This window comes from Diadema antillarum, unplaced genomic scaffold (genome assembly GCF_040938485.1).
Source record: "Diadema antillarum isolate AM-2024a unplaced genomic scaffold, OU_Dant_1.0 seq00002685_RagTag, whole genome shotgun sequence".
NCBI classification, from domain to species: domain Eukaryota; kingdom Metazoa; phylum Echinodermata; class Echinoidea; order Diadematoida; family Diadematidae; genus Diadema; species Diadema antillarum.
In genome coordinates, this window is record NW_027273284.1 from 16730 (window position 1) to 28129 (window position 11400).

The 11400-nt window shown below is 39.2% G+C and overlaps 1 protein-coding gene across 1 annotated transcript; it reads left to right on the forward strand.

Annotated features, from left to right (window-relative positions):
* The first annotated feature begins 3852 nt into the window (after positions 1 to 3852).
* LOC139715048 (glutathione S-transferase theta-1-like) lies at positions 3853 to 10249 on the forward strand. Its single transcript, XM_071626674.1, has 5 exons — positions 3853 to 4067; positions 5741 to 5828; positions 7253 to 7409; positions 8224 to 8391; positions 9740 to 10249. The coding sequence occupies exons 1-5, from the start codon at positions 3956 to 3958 to the stop codon at positions 9887 to 9889; spliced, it is 675 nt and encodes a 224-aa protein (XP_071482775.1). The 5' UTR covers positions 3853 to 3955; the 3' UTR covers positions 9890 to 10249.
* The last annotated feature ends 1151 nt before the right edge of the window (positions 10250 to 11400 follow it).

The following is an 11400-nucleotide window of genomic DNA, read 5'->3' on the forward strand; positions in this document are numbered from 1 at the left end:
CAATATGGAAATCACACCAAAGTCATCGAAATTCAAGGGAATGCATAGTTTATTCACCCTATATTTCACTGTCATTGAATCTGGTTAAATCATACCTTCATGGATATAAACTGTCAATCTGTATAAGTAGTTGTAATTCAAGAATGCTACTAAGTATCATTATTTTACCGTAAAATTTTGATTGCATCTGGCTTTTCCGATCCACATGCCGCATTGCTGTTGCAGATCTTAATCTATTCCTTAGCTGAAACACAAACACGGCTTCAGGAAGGTGATCACCTTCCCAATGGCTTCGGCAGTACGTGTACGAGACTGATGAAAAGAGTCCCGCTATTGTGACATGGAGATGCGAAACTCATTTTATTTTTAGAACAGGGAGAGAACGTCGACGCCCTGGTCGTTGCAACTTTGCCACTTTGCATGGCAGTTGAAACAGGGAGGTGGAAGAAAGAGCTCTTTCTTCCACCTCCCTGGTTGAAAGTTATGTGACTTTGTACGACGAGGAGCTATGTATTAGAATGTCAAGTAAATTATGAGGTCCCTCATCTCTCTCAAACTGTCAATTTCCATCTATACGTTACGAGCGACTAACAATCCTATCCAGTTTGCAACTGTCAGTGTTTTTTTTTTTTCCTGCCATTTCGTTTTCCCTGAGACCATGCACACGGGTCGTACAGCAAATTCATCATTGGTATTCTCGTCATGTCTTGAATTGTTGTCGAAAGGAGTTGAAAAAAAAATGCAGTTATCAAACTTTTCGGATTAGTCTAGAAACTGGAACAAACACAGAAGGGAAGAGAACAAAAGCAAAACCAAAATAACGCAACACAAGACCCGGAACAGTTCAAAGGTGATATCTAGGACCTACTATAAGATCACACTGAAGAAAGAATTCATGAAATGCCTTGCAACTATAACAAATTAATTCCAATGAATGATTTTTTTTTTCTTTTCTTTTCTTTTTTTAAGGAGGAGAGAGATTCCACACAGTACTGCTTTTTTTCCGGACTGGTGCATTAAGTGAAAAAAAAAGTGTTGTATAGCTCGGAACTCAACTTTACTCAACTGTTTTCATTTTCCTAACTTATTCGGTCACAAAACGTTCACAGGGACAAGAAGGACAGATGATAACTTATCTTGTCCAAGGGAATGTACCCTGGCAGGATTCGAACCAGAAACACACACGGGCAAGGTCCAGAAGATATTCCACTAGACCATATATACTCACAATATATGACCTACCCCCATATCTATCTGCCGACATGATATCAGGGAGGTGAATTTCGTTGCTCGTTTTGTTTATGATCAGCAACAGAACTTGTTGCTGTTAGACGCTGCTACTGTTTTTATGTTCGTTTGCTGTTATATTCCTTCCACCAAGTTTTTTTTTTTCTCTCTTTTTTTCGCACAGTCATGCTATCGAGGGACGTGCGTGAATGCTTGACTCCTTCAATCCTTGTATTTGACCTGTTGAAGCTTTGCGAGTGATACGAGCTGGTAGTCTTGGTTTCAGGCAACAACTGACCCATATTCAGTCATCCTGGTCTACGATGCACAGAATGGTTATTTCCTTACTGACTCTTATACCTCCGTATTTATCACCTTGCTATATCATTTATTTAGAGTATAGAGTGTATATGAAATCGGCATATGCTATAGGAACACCGTTCATAATGCTTTGCGCTTTAATGCAATAAGTGCGTTAAAATGAACGAATTCTCACTCAGCTCCACTAAACAATCTTATGTTGAAACTCGTGATCCCCGAAGTATTGATATACAATTCAAGAAATCACACACACACACACACACACACACACACACATACACATATATACACACACATACACATACACATATATATATATATATATATATGTGTGTGTGTATGTGTGTGTGTGTGTGTGTGTGTGTTAGTGTGTGTGTGTGTGTGTCCTTTCGATATTTTCAACAGCTGTGTCGCGAGTATGTGTGCAACTCAACATCAACTGATAAGAAAACCGCACAAACTATTACAGGGTTTTTAAATTTGGACGAACTTCATATATTTTTTTGATTTTGTATTAGACACTTTCATGATAGAGAGATATCTACCACACGTATGCGAGAACAAGCCGATGAGGTATTCGCCCTACAGAGCTCCCCAAATGCTCACATATTTTTATTCATTTCTTGTTTTGTTTTTGTAGAAGCCTTATCATCAATTTGTTCAGAACTCTAATAGTTTACCGAATTAATTTCAGACCTTTGTTGTTGTTGTTGTTGTTGTTGTTGTTGTTGTTGTTGTTGTTGTTGTTGTTGTTGTTGTTGTTGACCGAAAGCTATAATGGGAAAGATCTGAGGTGACGACATTATCGCACTTTCGTCACATATCAATACAAAATGTTCCTTCGCGTTTTGTTTGTCGACGCTCCATTCATCCAAGCAACTCGATTACGGAGTGAAGGTCTTTTTTAGAAAAAATATACACCAGGGTAGTGGAAGCCTTACAGTAGGCTGGATACACGTAGTGGAAGGCAATTGGCTGTTGCCAACTTGCAGCCATAGTGGTGACAATGCAACCTAGCTAAGTGGCATGCACTCGCTCAATGCAAGACGGTATATATATGCAAATGAATGAATAATGTTTTCACAATCATGTAATGTCACGTTAATGGATTCCTGTTGGAACAAGACCTTGGATAGCTTCAATTGTATTTACAATGGCAAATGCTTTCGACTCTTTTCAACGTGCTCTATATTTGTACAACGCAACAACGTGTAGCTAAAAATATGCACAACCACGGAGCATTCGGATGTGTATGTGCATGAATTTCCTTCCGTTTTCGTAGAAAGCTAACCATACCACTACCAGTCACAGTGTTTCATATTTAGGGCATTTTCGTTCTAGACCAAGACACGTGCCACGTTGTGAATCTCACTTTTATGATCTATAAATGTCAACTTCCGGGATAGGATAAGATATCCTTTTCCGGATGCCAAACTTTTTACGATCACTCCTATTTCAGAGTAACTCGAGAACAGTTCTAAATGTAAAAGATGTTATTTCCTTCTCTTGTATATAATACTTGGTTGCTCTGTTTTCGACCGTTTTCGTGATCACTTATCACTTTCCATACCATGTTGCTATGTCTAAATACAAACGAACAAATCCTTGTTTTGGTGGGTTTTTTTCATAAAACTTCGTCACATCGTAAAACATCATAAAGAGACAACGATGAAACTTGTATTGAATGTATAGCTGGATATAGATTGGTGAACAATTGCGATGACAGATGTTTTGACTAAAAAAGTGTTTATGACGAGGATGCTGTAGATTTGAAGATAAAGGTAGTGGTATTCAAATAACAATTCAGAGCTCGAAGTGATATGGATCCATGTCATATGCACGTACAATAATTTTCATTGGTATGATTATCATACAGTCAATGCGGTTGATAGTGAAAATGTGAAAGAGACAGGAGAAATGGCTGGAATGTCGGAAAGTACGAAACTTCGTCACCGCACCAAAGATATCACTTCCGCATCATTATCATGACAAGACGAATGAATGGTGATGGTTTGTATACGGCGTCATGTGGAGAGCTGGAATAATAGTGCAAGTACCTGTACCCACATTCAATTAGTCCAGTGAGTGAGTTCGCGACAATTGTATAATGTCTGTTCCGTTCTTATGCAACGACTTGCCAACCCCGAAGGAAGCCGACGCTTTGTTTACTCATTTGCATGCATGCTAACAACCCGAGGAGACAACGAGTGGACGGACACAGGTGACATTCGACGAGCCCTTTAAAACGTTTGGCCATTCGGAGAGTGAGTTTATCGCTCGATCGACACGTTACGGTACGGACCACTCCCTGCCGACCTCTCCGCACCACCTGCAACGTGCAGCTATACACCAAAGCCCAACCCACTGACTCTTCGAATTTCTCTGGTAGTACTGCTCCGTCGCAACGATGACTATCGAACTCTACGTGGATCTGAGGTCGCAGCCATGCCGTGCCCTGCTTATGTTCCTGAAGCTCAGTGAGATTCCACATCAAGTGAAGTATGTCGACCTGTTCAAAGGTGAGGGAGTATCGCCCCTACAGTAGAGCTACTAAAAATATAGCTCCATACCCCCAGGGCCCTACCATGGAGCCGCAAGTTGTTGTTCCATGCTCCTAACGTTCCCTCGTAAGAGCGAACGTTTGCAGTGGGGTAGATCTCATGTAGCATATACCAGTATGAGAAATAAATAACATAGCGTTCTATCTCTAGTGGTTGAATTGCATTGTACACCACTATACCCAGTCATTTCTACAAGTTATCGTATCGACTATCGATATCGATCGAAGAAAACAATTAAAACGAGCAAGAACAAGGGGCGGGCCGGGGTATTATCAAAAGATCCCACCTTCGTACGAGGGGCCTACTAGAAAGGATTGATACATGAAGTTATTATTTCTAGTTGACTGATGTGGACAAGTCCCCTCTGTGTTGCAAGATACTCAAACGCAGGGTTGAACAAGACGTTATTATGTACCAGCTCTCTGCGAATGATGCAGGCATGAAATGCATATACCTGGTTTAATTATAGTCACACGTACTCCTCTGTCATATAGCTACACACAGATCACGGTGTCCCCCCTTTAAAACATCCACTAAATCACTGGAAATACTGGAATATTCTCAAATGCTCGGACATATTATGCTAGTGGTAAATATGCTTGGGTCTATCAAAGAAAAAAAAAATATATATACAGCCTGTATATTTTATATACACATGTGCATATATTATCATCAGGTCTCGGCGTTAGCGGTGGTCCGGTGGCCCGGGGCCACTAGGCCACCAAAAGTTGACGTCGGGCCACCAAAATTATCTTTTGGTGGCCCGATCGGGCAACTACGATTCAAATTGATTCTTTCTTTTGCTTTTATTTCCGGCCACCCATATCTTTTTGGGGACATCAGAATTTCAGATTTAAAGATTTTAGTGGTCCGAACGGGCCAGACGAAAGAGTTAGTGTCAATCCCTGTTTAACTGTAGATGCGACAAAGAGCAAAGCCAGAAGGGTAAAAACTGATGATTACCTTTATGGAATATACAATATTGTAACTGTAGAAATGTATCTCTTATTGAACATGGCCCATGCGATGCACGCACATCGAAACAAACAACGCCCCCTTTGGCCGTAGACGGCTACCGCAATCCTCGTCCAAACTTATCGCCACTGATTGTCACATCATACGTACACGCTGAAGTTTTTGCCAATGATGTTTAATTCCAGGCAAGAGGAATGACTATATTTCTGAATATTACGGCCTTCAAATCCTCAAAGTCCATGTGAAAAAAAAAAGAGGTTGCAGTTGCTTTATTACCGACCAAGACATGATTTTGATAATAGTTAGACATAATCATTGCCACTTTACCCACAAAAAGTATAGTGTGAAATAAAATGTACGATTGCACAGTTGCCACCCAAAATATGAATTTGATAATGATTTTGTGTACAACCAAAGGTAGGGTTATGAGGAAATTTGTTTGAAAGCATGACCAAATGACATTTCTATGAACTATCTAATTCTATGAGTAATCTTGATGGTATACTTCAGCCTTTCTGTTCGCAGAATTCTAAAGGTCAACTGGATGTAGTATTGACTAGTCAGTTTTTTTCTGGATGTTTGACATTATGATATAATATTCTCATGTTAGGTTTCATATAACTGTTCTTGTTCTCTTGTTCTCTGTCGCCCGACAGGCGAGCACAAAACGCAAAAGTTCAGCGATAAGATTCCCCTGCAGACAGTACCCGCTATGACCGACGGGGACTTTGTTCTGTGCGAAACGTAAGTGAAATATGTCTTCAAGCAGTACCATTCCTGTACCAACTGTGCTCCGTAGTGTTTTTTAAAATCTTATGTATTTGTCCATTTTTAAAAGCCCTTAGCTATTTTCTTTTTGTCAGTATCTTTGGGGATCCATTCAAAGCTTCGCTTTGTTTTTTATTGGGATTCCAAGATCTGTCTAATTTAATCAAAGTGAACGTTCTTCCTCGTTAAGATTTATTTTGACATATTTGACGTCATGAGATACTTTGTCTTGTGATTCCGGGCTTCCAACCACAACAACAACAACAACAACAACTGATGAACATTGTTGACTGCAAGGGAGAAGCTTGAAAGTACCAGTCGACTTGGAGTATTTCACTAGTTACCACAGGCAACTCTCATTTCACTAGTGGAAAAATAATGCTCCCTGAAACAGGCACCTTTATTGTGAAGATCAAAGAAAAGGTCAAAGGCAAAGCAAAAGAAAAATCAAAGTAAAAGCGTACCAATCTGATGGGAAAGCTATACTACTTGTATGCAGAGTCACAGAGTTGCATATGAATAGTCTGAAGAGTCATACATTAGGAATATTTTATAAAGAATAAAGTAAGGTTGAGATGAATTATCGAAACAATCACGGTTTTGAAAGATGTACTCTGTTTGCATGGCTTTGACGTCCCTATGGAAGCCACTTGATGTCGTCGTTGAGATTCCATTTGACTTAAAAAGGGGTTACGTAATACGGATCGATATATTGATGTACCTTGCGAGACTGGACCTGGTCTAACTGAATGAACTATGTTTGTAGAGGGAATTAGCTTTAAAAAAGGGGCATCCAGTTGCCGAGATACGAAGACCATTTGTAAGTGTTGAAGTTACGAAAGGTAGCGATATACGTAATCTTATGATTGAAAATTGAGTACATGCTGTCTTTTTCCTCACTCATGAAAATTTTGGTTCAAAACGACGAAGACTGAACTGTTCCGAGACAGAACTATACAAAATGCAGGTAGAGGGATACATACTCTTTCAAGATTTAACTGTGATTAAGCTTTGATATTTTGAAGACTTGTCACAATGTCTCCGTCAATGTCTTACGTGATATGATATCATGGTTTACTTACAGCTTCGCCATTATGGACTCTTATTGTCGAATACTGATTGTGCGCAAATGTTGGTACAATGACATTAATTTATTATTGAGTATTTAGGAATATAAGTTTTTGATGTCGTTTGGCTCCAAGAGAAATCAAGTTATAGACCGGCTGTGATTTTAAAGAACATCGTAAACGCTTAGCATGGTTCTCTAATGATGGCGGTGATAAAACTTGTACGTTTGCATTGGAGATCATACATCAGAAACTTACACTGATTAATGATACCTCTAATGGGTAAATGTGTCTTTATTGCAATGTTGTATACATCGTATTCTCTCCAAACAGTGTCGCCATATTTCGCTACTTGACCAGCAAGTACAAGGGCAAGTTCGCAGACAACTGGTACCCCGCCGACATCAAGAAGCGCGCCAAAGTTGACGAGTACATGGCCTTCCACCATGGCGGCACTCGGGGAGTTTGCGTGCCTCTGTTCGTTAGCGAAGTAGGTCGCAATGTTTTTACCTGGGTCCTCTTACCGCTATTATTGTTGCTGTTATTGATACATCCAAATTTTCATTGTGAGTGCTCAAGAAATGGAAGGAGACAGAATGAATACGATAACAAAACATGTACTGACTGTTAAGGTTGCCGAAGGGGTAATTATCTGGTTGTTAGTCCGTCCTTCCGTCACACATTTCTTTCCACGATGTGAACAAAAAAAAAATGCAATGGATTTTCTTGGTACATGGCCCATCAAGTGGCTACATAACAGCCTATATTTTGAGCAAAATTCCGTAGGTCAATCCTTTGTCAGTAGGCAAGATCAATGAACGTAATTCGTACCGAAGAAGGGCCAAATACCTATGGCAAATATTGCCGACTGCGTGAGAACCGGAGGCAACCAAGTCGAGTGTTCGCAGCAATTCATAAACTGTTCAAGATTCTAGTCCTCTCATGGAGTATTTGAGCCCCGTATTTATATAACACAATAAGCACACACTCTCCATTTTTTTTTCTCTCTCTCTCTCTCACACACACACACACACACACACACAGACACACACACACATGTATAGATAGGGCATCCTTTTGGATAATGTATTCTTCTTTTTACGGGGGTCCTCAGCGAGTGTGTGCAGTACTATGTTTAAACTTCGCTAGTTAGATAACAAATCGCTCAAATTTACATTGCATTGTTGTTGACTCCGTTGTTTTGTTACAGCACAGTGGTGCCAAAGGAGTACAGTATAACAATTATGTAGGTTTTAAACTCTGTCATCAGTCATTCTTTTTTTTTTCTGTCTCCCTCTCTTCAGGTTCTAATCCCCATGTCTACTGGCAAGCCGGTAGATGGAGACAAGGTCAAGGAACAGGTCGAGAAACTGAACGCTTCGCTGGAGAAGATCGAGAAGAACTTCCTAAAGGACAATCAGTACCTCTGTGGTGACGAAGCTTCGTTCGCTGACATCGAGGCAGCCTGTGAAGTAAGATATAGAAAGAAAAACATGTTTTCTTTTCTCTCACATTTACTGTCTTTGTATTGCTATTCATGGGCGGTGTTTTGGCTCAGTCGGTAGCGCTTCTGCCTTGATGATCCAAAGGACTTTCGTTCGATTCCCTAGTCCATGATCAACTGAACTATGTCGTGTGAATAATTATACCGTTATCGACAGGACATAAATTGGAGCAAACAAGCAAGCAAACAAACATAGATGTTTTCAATCCTGTTCTTCAATTCTGATCACAGATTTGTTTTGGATGTGACGACATGCATTTCCTTGCGTCACAGCATCGTTGAACCCCTTTGATATCTCGTTATGTTAATAATATGACAAACTCTGTTATTTTTGTAATGTATTAGATTGTCCCCCCATTTTTTGCATTTTTGCACGATGCTACTAAACAAAACATACGTCCAAGATTTTTGTTGTTGCAGATTTCAACCAAGGATACACTCATTGTACCTTGAATGTATTTATACAGTCATGTGCAAATATGTTCATGTACAATGATACTGCAGGAATCAATAAATAAAATCAAATAAAAAATGAACGTTCAAACGTTTCGGTGCCAAAATGAAATGTCAGAAGAGCTTATATCTTTTCTCCTCGCTGTGCATTTTTTGCTTGATTATTGCTTCTGCTGGATGGAAAAAGAGATATGTACAGTGCAGTGGTTATTTAGCAAAGATGTAGTTTTTCCTGCATGCGTCTTGCATACGTTTGTTTAAAAGTTTTGAATGTTGCCGAATGTAATTTTGTTCGCTCTTTCTGCATGTCAGCCAGGCCAAAGCCTATTGCAGACCTTCATCTCCAACATTCTTACCCAGATGTCATATTCTGCTGACGGAGTCTAAATTTTATTTTCTAACTCTTAATTCGGTCCACTTTTTGATTATGCGCAAACAAATATTTTGTTCCAGCAACATCGCCTACTGTATAACACCACAGCAAAAACGCAGTCGGCTAGTTAAATTTTGATTGAATTTTGGGAACTCGATGTTTGTGCCGATATCTTCAAGGAAACAGTGATATGTCGATTCGACTCAAGCGAAGATATGACGATTTAGTCTCTGAAACTGAAATAAAGATACTAAATACACATTTATGTAAAGAACCACTGCTCACAATGATTATTTCTTTCAATTTCGTTTCATTCATTCTATTTCATTTTAACTTGAAGAAAACAAGAATTATTCAAAATCACAAGTAAAACGCCATTGTATAAACATAAAGCAGTTTAAATATTTTACGCAGCTCGTAACTTAACGGCATCCTCATTTTCAATCATTTCATCCCCTTTCTAAATCTTGCATACTCAATGTCTCTGCAGTTCATGCAATTTGTGGTGAACGCTCGGGACATCCTGGGAGGACGCCCCCTCTTGAAGGCCTACTTGGAGAGGGTCAAGACTCGACTGAACCCGGTCTTCGACGAAGTGAACAGCAGGCTGTACGAATGGAGAGATAACTACAAGAAGTAGAGTCTGCCATATATACCTTCGTCACAGTTGTCGATCACCCTCAAATATCGAAATAGATCCGGAATTTGGTGTGTTTTTGCACAAAGTTCTATAATACTGTTCGACTCTTCCATGATATTGTTCTAAAGCTTTGCTCATAATAGTGGCCGGTTGATGTGTTGGTTCTAGTATACATAAAGCCCATTTCGTCATGTCTGGTGTGATTGAAATGCACAAATATCTGTAGTTACTTTCGTGTCAAACTGTCAGCACAAACATAGGTGTGAAATAAACTTTCAGTCCCAATTTACATGTCGTTGACCACTGTCCACATGAACTTCATAGACTTCTACTATACCAACGATGCATAAGTTAATCGTGTCAAGATGTACTCATAGTCTAGAGTGAATTACTGGTAGATTCACCTGTATTCATCCAAGGAATATTGCAGCTGACCAATAGTGCGATTACCTTATCAGATTATTTCATTAGTTGAGACATAGAGGCTCGAGATGTGCTCATGTATTGCCTTGTATTAAAACTTATGCACTTTCATGTGATCTCTTTTATGATCTATGCACTGCAATATGCTGTTCTCCGCATCCATTCAAACTAAGCCTGTTCACAGTTATGTACAATCTGCGCATGTTCAGATGTCCTTGTGGACCTCTTTACATTGACTTGTAATTGAGGTCTTTTTATATTCAAAAACTAGATAGCTCTTCATGAAAACTGTATCATAAAATTTGCCATGTTTGAGCTTGGTTCATATCGTCATGAGACATGGGAATGTATATTCTTTTTCACCAATAATGAACGAAAGTCATTCATGCAGTTCTTACATTACACCTATGTACCACTTTTATTCGTGGCTATTCTCAATTGCTCTTCCATTTAAAAGATCAATCCATGTTTTAAAAAGTCCGTTGAGAGGTCGTTACAGACCATGGCATTGATAACTGATCTGGTTGATGATTTCCAGTTTAAAATTATCCCTCTGCTATGATTTCCCCTCACACCCTCCGCCCTCCCCTCCCCCTTCTCTGTATTTATCTTTATCATTATTATCGTTTTTTATTCCGCTCTGCTTTATAAAGTGCGAATAAACATGAAATGTCAGCTATAAACCAGTCTTTGCATTGGTTAGCGAGGACAAATCTTTCTTCCGTTCTGCGGAAAATGTTTTATTGATGAATTACAATTGTAACAGAATTTTTCGTTTGTCACTTTTCGACTGATATCGAGTGTTATTTTACTGTTCTTTCTGTTGTATTGAATATACGCTGGAGCATGACATTAAGAGAGAAAAAAAAGACGATTTCATAATCATATTTCTTTCATTATGATAGCGAATGTGTACGCAAAGACATTTAAGCAAGCAGGGTTTCGTCTTGGACATTGCAAATCATCACCTTTAAAGAACGCCTAAATATATTGCATTTTCAAACTCATTTTGTCATTATTCGCATGTACATCTTTGTTTAGATGTCTTACGATTGGTGAGAAAAAGAACAAAAAAAATATCATATAGA

Bases quoted from the DNA above. Each gene is read 5' to 3' on its own strand.
- LOC139715048 (XM_071626674.1), top strand. From the start codon at position 3,956: ATGACTATCGAACTCTACGTGGATCTGAGGTCGCAGCCATGCCGTGCC. The intron at 5,829-7,252 runs GTAAGTGAAATA...CTCTCCAAACAG, and splicing joins GACTTTGTTCTGTGCGAAAC to TGTCGCCATATTTCGCTACT. The intron at 7,410-8,223 runs GTAGGTCGCAAT...CCCTCTCTTCAG, and splicing joins TGCCTCTGTTCGTTAGCGAA to GTTCTAATCCCCATGTCTAC.